At 42.9% G+C, this 20,029-nt stretch overlaps 1 protein-coding gene across 2 annotated transcripts in view; it reads right to left on the reverse strand.

Annotated features, from left to right (window-relative positions):
* Window positions 1-2,138: 2,138 nt before the first annotated feature.
* Window positions 2,139-20,029, reverse strand: part of VOPP1 (VOPP1 WW domain binding protein) — an 86,922-nt gene continuing 69,031 nt past the window's right edge. For both annotated transcript variants that reach the window (XM_073332811.2, XM_073332812.2), the window contains 3 exons: window positions 15,615-15,692; window positions 14,405-14,541; window positions 2,139-6,788 (listed from right to left, as the gene is read on the reverse strand). In XM_073332811.2, the coding sequence (XP_073188912.1) occupies window positions 6,607-6,788; window positions 14,405-14,541; window positions 15,615-15,692 (397 nt within the window). In that variant the 3' untranslated portion in view covers window positions 2,139-6,606. The remainder of the gene's footprint in view (window positions 6,789-14,404; window positions 14,542-15,614; window positions 15,693-20,029) is intronic.

Here is a 20,029-nt window from a genome sequence, read left to right on the forward strand (position 1 = left end):
ATATGCCTAGGTGCCTGGCCCTACTCTGGCCCTAGGCTCACCCCACCCAGACCCCCCCCTCCACGACCTGGGCAACAGCACGCGGTGCAGGATGGACAGAGCGGGTCACAGCCCGCTGGGCAGATGGACACCAAGAGAGGGTTGGGCAGGCCAGGCAGCTCACGAGCCCTGTCAGGGTTCCCCAGCCTGTGTGCCCATTGAGCCTTGTCATCTGGTGCCTGCTGAGTGGTAAGGGTTGGTGCCCCCCCCCACCGCAGGGTCCCAGCTCCAACTGGGCCCCAGTCCTGCCCTGAACCCCAGCTTCAGGCTCTGCTCCCCAGTTCTGTTGCTTCACCCGGGTCCTGCGCTTCCCTTGGTCCTGCCCCCGCCAACTCCAGCCCTTAGCATCTGTCCCCACTCACGTGATGAGCTAGCACAGTCTGTCGTTGCCCACCCAAATTGCCACTCCTAGCTGGGGAGCACATCTCCGAGCTCTGATGTAGCTGCACCATTGGTTGGGTGGCTGAAGGCAGAGGCCTTGCTTGGTAGAAAAATGCAAGTTTGACAAATGTGTTTAGGCGGGGTAGCTGACTGGGAAGGAGTGCCATAGGTTTGCCTCATTTCTATCACTTTTGCTTTCCTTAGGGAAGGCTAGATCCCTCTGCTTTTCAATCTAAAATTTAATTTTCAGCCTGCTATTTCTAGTTATTCCCTGATCAAGTCCACTTTGTCATTGCTGTTTACACTCTTTAGCTGTTTGTTAGACTATAAGCACATGTATGGTCCCACCCACCCCGTGCCAAGCTACACATGTAAGGGATGCATTTTTCAAAGGTACTTACGCTCCTAAGGATGCAAACAATCTGCTAATCCAGTTAGGTGCTTAATTCCCATTGATTTCAGTGACCACATTAAGCAGTTTTTGTAAATCCCACTGCAGGTTACAGTCACACTGGGGTTTCGGTGCTGCCTTACCCAACCCATAAGTATTCTATGGCTCCTCCATTTCTCATTGTGGGCATGAACCAAGATACCTAAGTCCAGACACCGGGCTCACGCCTGAGCAGTGCTATGCCCAAATGGCCCTTGTGCATCTAGCCCTAAGTGTCGACTCATAACGTTTCTTTTCCTGTGATGCAGGAGGAGCTGCTGCTCCCACCATCAAAGCACAGCCCTGCTCCTGCTCATTTTTCAGCTAGAGGCCTAAAACCAGAGCATTTTGGCTTTATTATTGGTCAGCAGTAAGCTTTGGCTTTCACACTTGCATTGAACTGTGGTCATTTCAGTGAATCACAGGAGCCAGACATGGAAAAGGTCTTCCAGGCAAATGTAGGTTTATTTCTCGGCCAGCACTGGCCCGTGCTTTCAAGGTTTTGTGCATAGATGGAGTATTCACCTCTTCACCTAGGAAACTAGTCTACAGCTGCTCACTGTCAGGGAGCATTCCCTATTCAGCATTACCTCATTATTTACCTTAATTTCATCCCCGCGGTCCTTATTATACCTCCTTGGAGCAAACTTCGTCACTTCTTTACATCCTTTCACAAAGCTGTAGGGCCTGACGGGCAGACTTCTTTCACTGCAGTGGAATTACAGAAGCATAGAATTCATGAAGCAGAGCAGCTACTCAGGCCCTTTGGCTTTTATCATGTAACTCCCTGGAGGCCCTGATTCTTCACTACTTCTGTCAATTATGTTGATGCAAAATGGAAGTAAAACGCTCTCTCCCTTTAATGTGGGATAAACAACTGCAGAATGTCCAAGGCAAAGGAGAACGAGGCTCACAGCCCTTTATTTCTATTTAACCAATATGCAGAGTCTTAAGCAGAGGGGGAGAGGTTGGAAATAGGATCACAAAGCTCCCGAAGTATCTGGGCCTCCATGGCGTATCTCAGCATCTATGTTCTTGTTTTGTACAGAACTGAGCACGGGTTCAGTTCTCCATTAGTAATAAATAAATCCTTTAAATGCATCCCTCCCTCTCGCTACCTAATCACTTTTATTGCCCTTTTCTGTGCTCTGTTGCTTTAACAGAATGCAACTTAAATTGAACTTTCTATTGGACCCATTCTAAGCTAACAGCAGAAGCCGCAGGCAGTAGAAGGGCTAATTTCCCCCCCGCCACCATTCCCAAATCACCGTGGGCAAAAGAAGCAATAGACGCACCCAGATCAGTTTTATTTGGAATATATATGAAACATGACCCTATCAAAAGTTATAGGGTTTCTTTTTTCTCCCCTTTTTTCTTTTTTTAAAAATGAAAATAAAGGGAAACAAAATAAAAACCTAGAAACCAAAAGAAGAGAAATATCAGAGGAAAAGCATGCACACAATCTGTAAACAAGTCCTAGATTTACCTACAGTGCTGCTGTGTTTTCAATTAAGTACCAAACAACTTCACTAGAACAGGAGTTTGACTTCATTGTAAGAGGTGGTTATAATCCCCTAACATTAATAAAGGAAACAATTGGATCACAGAAAAACTTCACCAGAAGTTGAATTTCAATACACAGCATAAAAGTCCACTGGAAAGGGTTCTACCCAATGTTATCGGAAAAACATCAGTTCTCTTAGACACATTTAATAATCTAAAAGGGTTTAACGACACCTATCTGCTCACATCATAGGGCCTAGTCCATTAAAGGAAAAAGAATCCCTGGATTCAGTTAAAAAAAAATACAGTGTATACAGAGCCATATTATGTGATTGGCGGCAGCATTACAGTTAGTGTGCACACTAGTTTAGAAAATACATACAATTGAGCACTGCAGGTAATTGGGCCTTTTGACCATGTAATACATATATCTGAAATATTCATAGGGCCTGCATCGCAAACCCACGAGTAGCTGCTGTATCCTTACCACGAGCCCCGGCCAGGAAGAATATTTTAACAGTAATATCCTCAGACCACCATACTGTTGCTGCAATACTTTTGAAATGTATTTTTTTCTTCAGTGTTTCTCAATGTTGGTATCAATGCAAGGGTAATTGGGTGGAAGCCTCTGGCCTGTGTTATACAATTCCAACTAGCTTATCTAATGAGCCCTTCAGGCTTTAGATCTATTAAGCCCATGAGTAAGACTGCAATAGGAGAGTTCACTAAGGGCAAGAGTCTTCTCTCAGGTCTGCACTGCAGGTTTCCCCTCCAATATTCCGTGTAGGCACATAAGTCTCTGTGGAAAAACCATATGGGCAACAAGGAGATCTCAACAGTGGGTGATTAGGTCTCAATCCTGCAAACATTTATGTGCAATATTAATTTTCAGCCCCGAGTACTCACACTGAAGCCTCCTTGCTTAAAGTTAAGCATATAAGTGTTTGCAGGATCTGGCACCTTGGATACCATAGTGATCGGTGCTAGCAAGAGATGTGCAATGATAACGAGATTACAGTAAATTTAGATTCAGATAGGTTAGCTTAGTCAAGATCAGTTGGGTAGAGCAGAGAGGAATTTTGCCTTTCTTGTTTATATCATCACCCCAATATGACACACTAAGACAATCAAAAATATCACACAGAAGGTTTGGTTTGTTATTTAAAGCCAACTCCCTTTTAAATTTGCGAAAAAGAACAACTGAAAATATCAGAATTTGATTCGCTGATTTTTAATCTGCAAAGTAGACTTTAGGGATAAGCAAGAGATCAGGTCAAACTTCATGTTGGAATATAGCACTAAACACAGCACTACAGAAAGGAATGAGCTTTGCCATGTATTGTGAAATCTTACAGTCTCAGTAAGTACGAGTATCTCTTTTTACCCTAAAAAGATAAAGGGATTTGAATGTCACATTCACCACTTCTAAAACACATGTTGAACGTGAGCCAATATGGTCGGATATGATCTGATTTAACTTCCTATGGACTTTACTATAAGTGCAAGTACAAACACAAGGCTTGGTTCTAATCTCAAACCAGACGAACAGAACTGACTTTTCTGGAGTTCCTCTTGGTTTACATCAGTGTAAGCAGGCTTAGAAACATAGCCAGGCTCTTTGGGTTTGCCTATTTGATCATTTAATTCATAGCAAACTGGGGGTGTGAATCTACCCTGCACTGATCCACATTAACAACTCCTTAATGACTTTTGACCTACGCCCGTTTCAAAGATCAAAGTGTTCTATGGAACTGTTACTGTGCATCAGCAGTGTCCATGCGGACACTTATGACGCAGCAGGCTAATGCCGCTTGCCACAAACTAAATGTTTGTGTACACAAGCCCTTTTAAAGACTGTATTTAGAAAATGCAAAAACAGTCCAGCCTAACAGGTTAGCATTTTTAACCTGTCATCTTTATCCCTTCATTTATTTCTTCTTGAAATCAAGACTAATAGTTATATGCTGAGATGAAACCCAGTGCGAAGGGTAACAGAAATGCTACCACTGGCAGGAATCTTCTGCTTATATTTTATTTGCTAAACAAGTTTAATCCTTTCCTTTGGGCAAAATCTTGATCCAGTTTAAATCAATGGCAAATCTCCCCTTGACTCCAGTGGAACTGAGATTTGGCCCCTTATGACTTCCTGCAAATCATCCACTGGAGTCTATGAAATGTGTTTCTGTGACTAAGAATTCTACCTCCAATCCCAGACTGGTAAATTACACACCATGGGCTTTGGTGAATGTAACACAATTCAAATGGATGCAATTTCAGTGTATTTATAGCAGGCCAATTCCTCCCAGTTTGTCAGGGTTGTACTGGAATGGGCCCAGAAAGTATTTTCTTCCAGATGTCACACAAGTGTTTATTCTCAACAGAAATTGCGGCTGAGTTAGGACTGCTGGATTTGATCCTTCGAAGGGTAGTTCCACTCGGAAAAGGGACTAAAAAGAGGACGGGGGGGTTCCCGGGTTTATCGGTGCTCGGTATTTTCTGTACTTCAGGTGTGCAGTTTCCAAGCAAAAAGATGTTGTTCTCTGATTGTTAGCCCTGCAAACTCTGAGACCCAAATTCTCACAAATTATCCCCAGTGATAAAGGCTCTGTAGGCTAAATAAGGCCCTCAACTACTTCTGTGCAATGCAGATGTCTTGGGAGTATGTGCTCAGTTACACATGGGCACCCTCAGGCATCCAATGGGATGGCCCCCTGTAACTAATTGGAAGTTAAATAAACATTTCTATAGGTCTTGTGCCAGAAGTTCATAGTTGAGGTGGTTCTTCAGTTCTAACAGCAAAAAAAAGCACCATACTTTAATTGGAAACAATCAAAATAAGTGGGAAAATATCTGCAAAAACAACCATTCATAAACACCTCAGGAGAAAAGGTTTTGTTTGTTTGAAGATATTGGGTAGTGGCCACTGCCACTCAAACAACCTCTGAGAAGTATGAGGCAAATACAAATGGGGACATTTTCAGCATGATGAATAGGGACTTGTCTGCAAGTGGTAGTTGCATGGCCAAAGTGTCCCTGCATTAGGCTCAGAAGCAACCCTTAAACATATGTCCCAGTAAGCTACTGCGCTTAAACCATTGTTAAGAGAAGATTTTCAAATCTCTTGATTGGAGAAGACAGCACCCTTTCATGCTCTCTCTGTGGCTATAAGACAATAACCAAAACCAGTGAGCTAACGTGCTGTATGGAACAAGGACCCAGTCATCACCCAGTGAAGTCGATGACAAAACTCCCAGGGACTTCAAAGGGAGCAAGATTGGGACCCAAGGCCCAGATGTAAGTACAGTGCCTAAATACCTTGAGGATCTGGGCCTAAGTTCCCATTTTTTCCATTTTAACTTTAGGCCAGAAAACTCTTGTGTATTGAAATATTTCTAAGTAGTTTCTCTACAAGTGTAGATATGTAGCTGGGAGCTGATAACATTTTCCCTGCCACACACAGGTCTGTGTAACATTTAGATCATCAACTATATTTTACAATCTCATCCTTGGCAACAACAACAAAAAAAAACCCTCTCCAGAAAGTGTCAAAAGAAGAAGAGGAGCCAGGCTTAAGGTGGCAAGTTCAGAGTCCAGGTGCAGGTGGAAACATTGCAGACCTGCTCATTCATGATTTCTTGGACCCACATCTTTTATAGAAGTGAAGCTCTCAAGTGGGACTCGTTCCAAACAGAACCCACTGCCATGACTTGACTTACTCGCTCACTCAATGGCTTCCATAACATCCTGTCCCTTTTCTGTGTCTCAGAACAGAGCTTTCCTAGAAAACCACAGACCATGAGGTTGGTGGTCACACTTCTCATAAATATCTAACCCTGACTCCTTCCTCCAACTCACTCCTTCTCTCCTTTCTACTCTAGTAGAATACCACATTCATCTACCGGGTTTTAGGAGAGTGTGCATCACTTTGTGGTTGCATAAAGCTGCTACCGTATTTTGCCACAATGCATTAATATACACCTTTGAAACAATAAATAAAGGGAAAACGTACTGGATTTAAATATAGGTTTCCATTAAAAGCATTTAAAAGACCTTGCTTTAGTTTGAATACATCAAAATGAAAATTCACCCCCTACTACAAAAAAAATCATCCCTTGCAAGTAATGTTAATGGGGAGTGTGTGTAGGGAGAGTTAGAGAACTAGCAAGTGTTCGGATGGGCAGAGGCCCTCTACCCCAGTCACTTTGCAATGGCACCTGCTTCTCACAGAGTCAGGTAACAGAGCTGCCGAGTTGTTACGTGGAGGATTTCACCACCTGCTCATATGGGGGTGGGGGTGCGTTGCAGTAAGAGGGTGGAGGTGGGTACACTGGATTCCCTGGTGGGGAGTTGGGCTGGACATGGAAAGCCATAGCCATGGGGTTCATCACAGGTCCTCCTGGATCCGTGTAGTATGGCATCCCTGGTTGCTGTGATCCTAAAAGAAATGGAGCAAAAATACATTAATTTACAAGGCAACGGTAAATTTACAAAAGACAGGCTAGTATGATGCTGCTCCAATGCTGGGGAAAGCACAGATATGCTCTTCTCTAAAGGCAAATGATATATAGTAGGTTTTAACTGAAGTTTGTGACACATGGCCAAGACAATGTACAAAAGTTGTTTCCATCTGACGGCTGCCCAGTCACATGAGGTTGGTGGTCTCAGTCCAGTGGGCAGCGGTTGACACCATAACAAATCACCCTCACACTTACTAGCATCCTGGCTGGGAGTCTCAGAAGACAACTGAAGGACTGAATGGACCCAGAGACGGAACTACCTTTCACACCCTAAAGGTGCTTTCTCCAGATCACATGCACTGGGGATGCTTGCCCAGTCACTGCTTCTTCTGTGGATAGAAGTGTTCACTTTCCAGGGCTGTTGAACCTGCACCAAATTTAGGAGCACTAAATTCACTTTGTAGAGAAAATACACCATAGGATCTCAGCCTACACTCAGAGCCTTTAACGCATGTACTCTATATTCAGTTGCCTGCGGATACTGTTTGAATACAGTAAGGACATATCCCCAAGGATAAATCCCCAAGATCCCCAAGAAAAATGAGATGGAAACCCTAGAACATGTATTAATGTACTAAGCTGTGTCAGCAAGAAACAACATTCCGATCAGCAAACATTAAGGGCCCAATTAATACCAACATGCTTGCTAATAAGGCTGTTCTGTGATTCTTCACTAACCTAATTGCAACATCTTTGACATGAGCAATTAGCGTAGGCCAGAGAGAACAGAGAACAAACATGGTTGCTCTAGGCCCAAGGAAACTTTGATTCCATTGACATGCTGTCAGTTCATTTAGGCACAAAACTTCAACTAGCTCAAAGGGAAAAAAACGTAAACACACAACCAAAGTAATATCAAAGAACATATTAATAAATCATTACACCTAATGACAAAGGAGAGTAAGTCACTAAAAGCAGCATTTTGAATATGATGAAAAAGAAGCATTAGTCAAACACCAAGCTACTGCCTGGAAAGTATGATGATTAGTATTATATTACAGTAGTGTCTAGAGGCCCCAGCTGAGATCAGGAGCCCACTGTGTCAGGTGCTATACAAAGACTTCGTAATACACAGTCCAATAGGTGCTGGAACTAAGGGTGCACGGGTGCTGCAGCACCCACTGGCTTGAAGTGGTTTCCATTATATGCCGGGTTTACAGTTTGGTTCAATGGTTCTCAGCACCCCCACTATACAGATTGTTCCAGCACCCCTGCACAGTCTGTGCCTCAAAGTGTTTAAATCTAAACAGACGATGGCTTGGAGGTGGAAGGCAGAGGCACAGAGACGTGAAGTGATCTGTCTGAGCGCAAACAGAAAGCCAGTGGCAGAGCCAGGAACAGAACCTAGGATGTCCACGTCCCAATCCAGCGCCCCACCCACAACGCCTCTCAATTGCAGTAATTAGAACTGGTAGTAAAAATTCCAATGACATTTTTTTCCATTGAAATTTGAAGATTCAGTAAAATCAAATTGCTTTGCAGAGCTGGTTCGATTTCACGCAAGTCCTATTGGAAACCTTTTTGGATACCTGCCAGCGTGTCCACCTGGCTCTGCAGTAGTCCGCATGCCTCAGAACTGGGGGAACCCAGGGCTTCCAGGGCCTGGGGCTCCCAGGCAGTCTGCCAGACAGACATGTATCCATGTACCTTTGTCTCCTTGTTCTTTGTACTCCCCCACTGATCTGTCTATATCCATCTGTTGTCTCTTGTCGCATACTTAGATCGTAAGCATGTTAAGGCAGGGGCTGTCTTTTTGTTATGTTTGTAGAGTGCCTAGCACTATGGGGTACTGAAGCTCCTCAGCACTATGGTAACAAATAACACCACCACCATCACTAGACAAGATGGAGAGCTGGGGGTCGGTAGTTTTCTGCGTGGCAAATAGAAAGATGGGATTAGATAGTACTGATTCTAGGCAAACGTTCTAAGGCTTCATCCATCTTTCCATTTACTTCACTGCCACAAGCCCTTCCTCCCCTCCCCTGGCACAATGCCCACTAGCAAACCTTCATTCCTAAGGGAATAAATTATATTCCTGGTGATAGCTACCTGAAAATTAGCAAGTTTAACCAAAGATGATATTATAGCCAAATCTGAGTAAAAATACCTCTTTAAGATGGAGCCTCCTTACAGTGGTGCAAGAATTCACACTGCAACGGATCACAGGCAGTTTAGAGCTATAATCATCAAACTTCCTTCTGTCTGGATCCATGCAGCATGACAAGAACAGCAAGGGCCACATTTTCAAAGAAGGGACCACTGGATGTACCTACCTATCAGCTGAGCCTGCCAAATGCTGTATGAGCACGTCAGTTGGCATTTGTGCATGCCAGGGTGGGGTTCTATGAGAGAATACACACACTGTTTCAGGTGCATCTGTGATTCTTCCTTGGGCAGACTGGCCCCAAGAGATCTAAGCCAGTACACCCAGAAAAGCTGAACAGCCCAGACCTGCTGCTGGTTAACTATCTCCTCTCAGGGCCTGATCCAACTTCCATTTTGTGTTTTGTAAATTGCTTTTGGGAGAGGTTTTGGTACTAATTTGCCGACATTGATTTTGTTTGCCCCCGTCAGATATGCTACAATTACAAATAAATAGCTTTGGGGGTTTGCTTTTCTTATTACTTTATTTTTAAACCAAGATCTTTGTCTAAAATCTTCCAAGATACAGAAAAATGCACCTGGTATTTTACAATGTACTGAATGGTGCTGCCTCTTGGACTGCATCTCAAGCTCACAAGCCCCCTTTAAGACAGACAAGTGTGAAGCCCAATCCAGCTCCAGCTGAAGTCAATACAAGTCTCATTAATATTACGGGACAGGATTTCTTAGCACAGAGTAAGATTAAGAAATGTCGAATTCACAAGGCACTTCATTCATCACATGCCAATAATGAAATCTGGGCCCAGAACAACATGGAAATTTATGATCAAATGAAAAACTATGTGGTACCCAGAGAATCAGAGACATTATACTCCCATTAAGAATGACTGGAGATAGGCTTCAAACTCTAGATATCATAATGATCATAATAGGATAAGAATGGCCATACTGGGTCAGACTAGTTTCCTATCTCTGATAGTGGCCAATGCCAGAAGTTTCAGAGAGAAGGAACAAAACAGGGCAATTTCAAGTGATCCATCCCCTGTCGTCCAGTCCCAGCTTCTGGCAGTTGGAGTTTTAGGGACACATGGAACATGCAATTACGTCCCTGACCATGTTGGCTAATAGCCATTGATGGTTCTATCCTCCATGAACTTATCTAATTCTTTTTTAAATCCAGTTATACTTTTAGCCTTCACAAAATTCCCTGTAATGAGTTCCATAGGTTGACTGTCCATTGTGTGAAGAAGTACTTCCTTGTGTTTATTTTAAACTAGCTGCCTATTAATTTCATTGGGTGGCCCTTGCTTCTTGTGTTATGTGAAGGAGTAAACAACACTTCCCTATTCACTTTCTCCATCCCATTCATGATTTTATAGACCTCCATCATAAATCTCTTTAACTGTCTCTTTTCTAAGTTGAACAGTCCCCGTCTTTTTAATCTCTCCTTATATGGAAGCTGTTCCATACCCCTAGTCATTTTTGTTGCCATTCTTTACACCTTTTCCAATTCTAAATGTTTTTTGTTTTTGAGATGGGGTGACCAGAACTGCATGCAGTATTCAAGATGTGGCCCTACCATGGATTTATACAGTGGCATTATGATATTTTCTGTTTTATTATCTACCCCTTTCCTAATGGTTCCAAGCATTCCATTTTCATTTTTGACTGACGCTGCACATTGAGCAGATCTTTTCAGGGAACTATCCATGATGACTCCAAAATTTCTGATCAATAAAAATCTACTGAATATAGTCTCAGCAATTAAAAAGTTATGCCCTCTAGGAATTTTGCAGGGTTTGTCTGTGGGAATACATCAAGTTCTTTCCTCCTCTCTCTCTTTTTTCATGGCAAAGCTGAGTTAACAGAACGAAGTGGTCAAGGAGCAGCAGTTTCTCCTCAGTGCCTTGCTTCCTACTTTGTAAGGAAAGCAGCCCCCATGGATTTTCCATTTGATCACCAATTTCCATGCCTCAGTGGCCTGGGGATTCAGTATGACAACAGGATGGAACCCAGAGATACCTTGAAGCGTTACACACTACTTAATGCTTTTTCAGAGTGAGTTTTTATTCCCTAAGTATCAAAGCGAGATGGGCCTAAGCCATAAGCTGCTGATCCAAACATCCATGGAGCTTGCGGTGTCTGGATCTTGCATTTGGCCCATTCAGGGGTTAAGGTTAGGGGAAGCAAGTTGGGAGCACAACTCCTTCCCTGCAAACAGATAGGAGTGCTTCTTCTCCATCCTGCCTTGGGTGAGTAGCACTTCCCAGACAGCTTCCTCTCTTCCTTTGCTGGGCAATGAAAGCTCCTGCCCAGTTTCTATCCAATGTAACCACTGGTCCCATTATAGAAATGGAGTCGAGCCCTAGAGATTGGATTGGGAACTGGATCCAAACCCAAACTTCCCTAAAGTGCAGGGGTGTTTGGGCCTATGTCTACGATTACAGCAGTGTTATTTTTCTTAAGTATTTTGCCACAAAGCTGGTGCTTGCACATTTCAGCATTTTTGCTCACTTTTCCTTCCACAAAGGAAACTCGGGCAAGGAGTGGGGGAACTCCTTGCATTTTGCAATTATTATTGTTAAAATGTCTTGCATAACTACATCATAGTAACCAATTTATTTCCACACTGGTATTCAGATCAGTGATACTTTCAATAAACCCAATAGCAAAATAAGGGCTGGATCCTGACCTTCTTGCAGGATCAAATCCCAGGTGTTTACTTTTATTGTTTAGTATATCAGAACTATTCAAGCCCATTAGACCTTCAAAAATGGAGTGCTAAGCAGCCACAAATCCATTGGACTTGATGCGAGTCGTAGGTGCTCAGCACCTCTCAGGCCCGAGCTGTGCTTTATTTTAAAGGACAAGCATGGTCAGAAACGCAGAAGAATTCAAAGTAGCTGGGACTGAGACTCATATGAGAGAGACTGAGAAAGCACTTAATTTGTAAGTACCTAATCTAAAGCGCACCAAAGCCAATGGGAAAGACTCCCATTGATTTCGACGGGCTTTTGATCAGACCTTAAGATTTTTTAAAAAATTAAAATCATGTGGCATAAGTAGGACATTAAAAGACTTAACTAGATAGCTATTTTCTATTTCCACATGACTTCTGCCATGTGTGGATCATTAAGAATCATTAAACATACTTGCCAATCCAGCCATGTGATCCAACCTCTGGGTTATTTCCAAGACTTATAATATTTTTTTAAAATTTTTTCCTATCATCTCAGGAAAGAACTACCTAAACTATCTCATTAGGAAAAAGTGTGATTGGTAAACAAAATATGAGTGTGTGTTTTTTCACACTGAATGGAATGTCCTATGCATTTAACACATTTAACAAATGAAAGAAAGAAATACCTTAAAGAGAAAAATAAAAATAAAAGGGAGCGTCTGGGAGTATGAGTGAGGGGGAATCCTTTTTTATGACACAGTTAGCTCTCTGACTGAAAGAGAGTATGTATGCATATGCATAAGGATGTGGATAACACTGAGCAGGGGTATTTCCAGAACTTATGCAGTGTATCTGTGTAGAGTAGGATATGGTAGAGGTTGGAAAGTCTGAACTTAAACTCTCTGTGTGACCTGCTGTTTGTGATTATGTGACTGGTTGGAACATTTTCAATTAACCTTTTTTCATTGAAATATGCTGCTTTGTTGAAGCTGAAATGTTTTGCGAAGATGTATAAATTTTGACAAAGTTTTCATCAGGAAAGTTTCTGAGGTTCAGAGTGGACTCACCAGTCACTTTCAGAGAAAGAGAGACCCCAAATGAAACCCTGACCTTTCCAATTGGAAGACAGATGTTTTGACACAATATCTGTTTTGTGAAAATGTTGGAAACATTTTGGTTCCATTCCAATGCAGAACGACAAATTTTGAAACCTAGAAAGCTGTCAAGAAATGGAATAATAATCCTGCAGCCAGCTCTATCTGTGAGGCAATGTACTCCAGGTTGGGAGCAGAGGGATGCCTTAGGGTATGTCTACACTGCAGCTGGGCGTGTGATTTGCAGCTCGCATTCACGTACCTGTGCTAGCTGTACTCTAGCTAGCTAAAAATAGCAGTGAGGATGTATCAGTGTGAGCTTTAGCATGGAGTGCACAAGTCTGTCTGACCTTCGTGGGTACAGACTCGCTTGTGCAGCTGACGTGAAGCCCACACCACCATATCCTCACTGCTATTTTGAGCTAGCTAGAGTCCAGCTAGCATGGGTATGACTACATGAGCAGCCATTCACACCCATAGCTGCAGTGTAGATATACCCTTAGGGAGGGGGAGAGGAGTCAAAATCTCTTCACCAGGTATGTTGATGCTCATGGATATGGAGTGGTGTGGGCAGTGAGCAAGGTGTATATAAAAGTGTCTCCGTTGTGGCTGCCAGAGTGTGACAGGTACGTGTGGGTGTGAATTTAGGTACAGCTGCAGACCCATCATCTGCAGCTAGAGAGGGTCTCGTAACTGGAGGGGACCGGGTTCAAGAAGTCCCACAGAGCATGCATGCCCTCTGAAGGGCTCTCTGGGTGGGACTGTTTAGGGGACAGGATAGGGGTAGGCTGGGGGGAATGGAGGAGCTAGTTGATCCACTACTGTACAGATCCTTCAGACTTCCTCAAAATCATAGTTTGACAATTGAAAAATGCTGAGACTGATAAGGAAGAAGTAGCGTTTTCCACTTCTAAAGCAGTATTCCGTAACATGGAGGGCACAGCAAAAATGGAAAAACCACAGTTAGGTTATACTGCAGAAGGAAAATATTTGGTTGTTTCATTCTGGCAAAGGTATTTTCTAGTATATTGTAACAACTATGGGAAACCGTTCCTTATTATTCATATAAAAGAGGGACATCATTGCTAATGTGGCATTGACTACTGCTCTGCGTATGTTGCAATGGGATTAATTGTTTTCCTATCTTGTTTGCATTCATGGAGATAAGTTACAAAACCAGTGGGGGAAGAATTGTCTAGAAGGGATTAGTAAAAGAAATGCAAAAATTCTTTTGAAAGAGAATTGTGAGCACTGTGATTGCCTTTCTGTTCATTCTTCTGAAGCACCTGGCCACGGTCAGAATACAAAAAGAACAGGAGGACTTGTGGCACCTTAGAGACTAACCAGTTTATTTGAGCATGAGCTTTCGTGAGCTACTTCATCGGATGCATTCAGCTCACTTCATCGGATGCATTCAGAATACAGGATACTAGGCTAGATGGACCATTGGTCTGACCCATTCTTATCTCCTACTGGATCTCGGTAGTACTGGTGTACATTCAAAACCGGCGCAACATACTTGAAGCGGAATTGGAACCCACATCACCTGTGGTGAATTAAACTAGTGCAACAGCTACTCCTAGCTAAAATCACACCTTTTTAAAACGTTTCCTGTGCACACAGAAGAAATTAGGCTAGCAGAGAAGTAGTCTCTAACCTGCTGCGGTGTTGGCTGGTTGTCTGGTGTAGGATACATTAAAAGTAGGTTCTTCTCCGAGTGGCGGAGGGTACATCCGCCTTCGGATGAAGAAACCAGCTCCGCAGCAGAACAGGACGCCCATCATCAGAAGGAACCTGAGCCAAAGGAGGAGGAAAAGTCAAACTTGGAGATGGCATCCATCTAAAGTGCAGGGTCCCAGGGAGCTGGGGTTGTTGAAAGATTCATAGATAAGAGAAACCAAGATCGTTACCCTCTAACTATCAGCTACCATATGCTGTTATCAGGATTTTCTGAAAATATTATTCCTTGAAAGCAGGACCGCACACACTGAGACACCTCTGTATGGCAGCACGTAGTTGCTATTTCTAAAGTGACTGAGGAGATTTTGGTCTTAGGAGTGTTTTTATTCATACAGTGGTTTTCCAGTGTATTTTCTCTTATTAGCTTTCAGGAACAATAGTGATTATGCCAGCAGAACTGGAAGATTACTGTCTTCTTCCCGTAACTCTAGGGTTATGGGCTCATATGTCCCCTTCTGCCACCTCTTTACCTCACCTAAGATTTCCTTGAATCAGAATTGCAAATAATATTGATGGAAATAAATGACTTAGGTCCACGTGCCCCTTCTTTAGAATAAGGTGTACCAGAGGGGATTTCTTTGGAGCATAGCCATGCCATTCCTTAAACTGACCAGAGGGGTCACTGTTGAACAACCCAAATGCTGCTCTCTCCGCCCCAAATGCTAAGTAGGTTTGCTCTGCAGGGCTCCCTTCTGGCTGATGGAGAGAAGGGCTGAAGGTACAAAAGTTGCGTGGCAGCATAAACCACTGGATGTGATGGGCCAAATTCTAAACTGGTGTAAAGGAGAGCAGAATTTGGTCCCACATCACCAACCCAACATTCATAAATTCCCTTTTGGCTCTGTTATTTAGAAAGTGTTTATCCTGAACATAATGGCTGAGATTTGCAAAACTGCCTTGGGGATTCAGATGCAGACATCACATTCAGTTAAATGTGAACAGTGCATCTAAATCTCCTATGCAGCTTTGAAAATCTCAGCCTATATATATATATATATATATATATTTTTTTTTTTTTTAAATGTTAACTATATAAAATACCCAGGCAGGAAATGTGGTGGTTTATAGGGCTTGCTTAAAATGAGGCAAGTATGGGATCCATGTTCAGAAAAAAAGTCCTAACCTACCAAAAATACCAGAGTCGCTGGATAGAGAGGGCTCTTACGCAGCATCTTGACCCACAGCAATCTTCATAGGAGCGACATCTACATAGGAATAAAGAGAAAAGGACATTTAGGGAGGGTTTTGTCACTTAAAGTAGAAATGCATCATATCAAAATCTGGCGCCAAGGGGGGAATATAAACTCAACAGTAAAATCTCTATCAAATCCAGTTATTGCAAACTGACAGTACAGCATCTAAACACAGAGACAGAGAAGTCAATGACTCAGATGTAATTAGATTCACGGCCAGTGGTATCATTTTTGACCTCACAAATCTGGAAGGAAACATGTTACATTGTTGCCCTGGTGCTACAAAGCACAGCTGGGGTTCTCTCAAAGCAGTGAGTGGTTCTCAACCTATTTACCATTGGGGGCTGCATCTGTAGCTCTGTGTGTTACGTGGGCTGCATCCACACAACACATATACTATCTGTATGACCCTGAGGATGACACATTGGCTGCAGCTGTGTGCTGATTGGACCGCAAGCAACCCGCAGGTTGAGAACCACTGCTCTGGAGAGTGGAAACACTGCTAATTTGGGGCTATAAAGGACCAGCATCAGTATCACCATAGATAGTAACAGAGGGCCTGATTGTCCTCTCAACTGATCCTGGGCTTACACCACGGATGTCGCTGGAGTTGCTCCTGACTTACACCAGTATAAAAATCAGACCCATGGCATCACTGTCACTTTAATACAAAGATTCACACACACACACACACACATTCTGTGAATAGTAATCCGTATCCGACTCCTACAGTCAGACATAGGCAACAGTCCAACTGACTTGAGTAAGTACTTGCTAAGGATTGCAGTATTCAGTTACTGGTTCATATGTTCAGACCTGTTGTATAGGGTTTTGGGGTTTTTTGCCATTCATAACATTACCGTACATTATTCAAACAGCCTTCTTCTATGCCCCCTTTTAAGCCTCCTAAGATGACTGGTTGGAGCACTTAATTTTATACAGTGGAGCTTGTTGAAGAGCAGTGGTTTTCAACCTGTGGTCTTTGGACCCCTGGGGTCTGCAGACTATGCCTAAGGGGTCCACGAAAGGTTATCATTACCATAGAACAGCGGTTCTCAACCTGTGGTCTGCAGACTAGGTCTAAGATTTCCAAAGGGGTCAGCACCTCCATTGGAAATTTTTTAGGGGTCAGCAAATGAAAAAAGGTTGAAAACCACTGCTGTAGAGGAAAGCAGCATCGCTGCATTTCATTCCAGCACATGAACAATGCAGACACTGAATGTCAAGCAGTTTGGATTTTGTTCACTGCCAACAGACCAGAAGTATGAGATCACAGCAGTGAGATTACTGATCCTTTGCAACTGGCAGAGTAAGCCTCCTTGTATTATTACCATATCTGCAAATGAAAAAAAACTCGCAACATTATTTTGGCTTCTTAGAGTGCAAAGCTGTTAGGAGAAAAATGGAGGGGGAGGGGGATCCCAAAACCCACAGAGTTCATTCCATGCAGCTTTTTCTCCGATGAAACTTGGAAGAAAAACCTATTAAAGACTCAGGAAAAATCATCATTTAGTTTATACAGTTTTATTAAATGAAAAAAAAAGTGATACACTTGAACTCCCAGCCAAGATTTTTCAATAGTGGATTTCAAAAAGCCAAGAGTCCCATACCATGCATTTAACTAGCAGACTTTCTCCTATAAACACATGTCAATCTAGCATTTTATATGGAAAAAACAGTTTTGAAAATATTTTAGCACTATCCATTGAAAGGGTAAGGAAAAGGTCACAAATGCTGAAGCCAGCACATGGGTTCACAGGTGCTACTTCCAACAGCAGCAAGAAAAGTAGCCAGATGCTAAGATGAAAAAAAAATGGACAGAGATAACTTGGAAGCTGTGATACATGTTTCAGAGTAGCAGCCGTGTTAGTCTGTATTCGCAAAAAGAAAAGGAGTACTTGTGGCACCTTAGAGACTAACCAATTTATTAGAGCATAAGCCTTCGTGAGCTACAGCTCACTTCATCAGATGCATATCGTGGAAACTGCAGCAGACTTTATATATACACAGAGAATATGAACCAATACCTCCTCCCACCCCACTGTCCTGCTGGTAATAGCTTATCTAAAGTGATCATCAGGTGGGCCATTTCCAGCACAAATCCAGGTTTTCTCACCCTCCACCCCCCCCACACAAATTCACTCTCCTGCTGGTGATAGCCCATCCAAAGTGACAACTCTTTACACAATGTGCATGACAATCAAGTTGGGCTATTTCCTGCACAAATCCAGGTTTTCTCACATCCCCCCCCACCCCCATACACACACAAACTCACTCTCCTGCTGGTAATAGCTCATCCAAACTGACCACTCTTCAAGTTTAAATCCAAGTTAAACCAGAACATCTGGGGAGGGGGGGTAGGAAAAAACAAGAGGAAACAGGCTACCTTGCATAATGACTTAGCCACTCCCAGTCTCTATTTAAGCCTAAATTAATAGTATCCAATTTGCAAATGAATTCCAATTCAGCAGTTTCTCGCTGGAGTCTGGATTTGAAGTTTTTTTGTTTTAAGATAGCGACCTTCATGTCTGTGATTGCGTGACCAGAGAGATTGAAGTGTTCTCCGACTGGTTTATGAATGTTATAATTCTTGACATGTGATTTGTGTCCATTTATTCTTTTACGTAGAGACTGTCCAGTTTGACCAATGTACATGGCAGAGGGGCATTGCTGGCACATGATGGCATAGATCACATTGGTGGATGTGCAGGTGAACGAGCCTCTGATAGTGTGGCTGATGTTACTAGGCCCTGTGATGGTGTCCCCTGAATAGATATGTGGACACAGTTGGCAACGGACTTTGTTGCAAGGATAAGTTCCTGGGTTAGTGGTTCTGTTGTGTGGTATGTGGTTGTTGGTGAGTATTTGCTTCAGGTTGGGGGGCTGTCTGTAGGCAAGGACTGGCCTGTCTCCCAAGATTTGTGAGAGTGTTGGGTCATCCTTTAGGATAGGTTGTAGATCCTTAATAATGCGTTGGAGGGGTTTTAGTTGGGGGCTGAAGGTGACAGCTAGTGGCGTCATAGTGATACATGGACAGCCTACGGGGTTAGCTGACAAAATTTGCCCTTGGATGGGAATATGATTCAGATTGCCATATCCAGATAAGACAAGAGAAGAATAATCAGCAACTGCATTGAACTGCTTTAATATGCCCAATGTATGAATTTAATTTGAGCCAAATTTTCAAAAAGTAGAAGCTAGGTTTGTGCTTGTGCACTCACGTTTGCATGTAAAAAATCAATTGGTTAACTGCATGCACAATTACCCATTTACATGCTCAATTAACAAATCTGCATTCACAAATGCAGGTGAATGCACATAGGCTTCAGGCTCTGCTGTTTGAAAATTGGCTCCCTTGTCCTTAGGGATTATTTCTGAGCAGATGACATGCTACGGCTAAGGAGAAGAGGAGGATGCTATTTGATGTTAGAGAATTTCAAATACACAAAGAGCAGCTGTTATGCAAGAGAAGGTGGTAGAACGGTCTTCCAATGACTCTGCAGAAGTTTCTTGGGCAAGCCCGGGTGTCTGAAACATCAACCAGCTGATAGTGCCTAGTAGGATTTTTAAAAGAGCCTAGGTGCCAAACTCCTATTGGAACTGGGTGTTTAGATGGGATTTTCAAACATCCCAAGATGCCAAGTCCAATAAGAGTCAGGCACCTAGGCTGTTTTGGAAAATCCTACTAGGTGCCTATCTGCATCTTTAGGTGCTGCCACTAAAATGTAAAGAACCTATCAAGAATAGAGAAAAATATTTTTTCTTTATTCTTTCAGCTTGCTTACTTTTAGTATGAGACAGCCCTTTGTGTACAGTCAGTGTCATTGTTCCCCTGGTATAGTCATTAGCTAGTCATTTTCCCTTTTCGTTTGGATGGGTTTTTCCACACAGCAAACGGGGACAGACACACATTTTTAAAACAGGAAACTATGATTATTAAAACCACAAGAATTGACGGGGGTCTCTAGGCTAGCTGTAATGCCCAAAACAACTTTTAATTCTTTTCTTTTTAAACTGACAGGGTTGCAAGTTGGCAGTGTCTCTTTTACTTCTCTGTGCCTCAGTTCCCCTACCTGTAAACCAGGGAGAAAAAGAGGGAGGAAGTGAGGCTTAATTTAGAATGTTTATAAAGCAGTTGAGCTCCTTAGATGGAATGTTCCACGGGTCTGCCCAGATCCACTCAGTCCCCTGCATGCACAGTGTGTGTAGGTGATAATATTTTAAAAATGCACATATGCTTATTGCGCGAAGTTGCATGTGCACTAAAGGAGGCCAGGCTGAGGGCCTTCTGTGACTCAGGCCCTGTACGTCAATCTCCATTTCAAAATAGCCATTAAGCTTTCTGAGGC

This window comes from Lepidochelys kempii, chromosome 2, assembly GCF_965140285.1.
Source record: "Lepidochelys kempii isolate rLepKem1 chromosome 2, rLepKem1.hap1, whole genome shotgun sequence".
Lineage (NCBI taxonomy): Eukaryota > Metazoa > Chordata > Testudines > Cheloniidae > Lepidochelys > Lepidochelys kempii.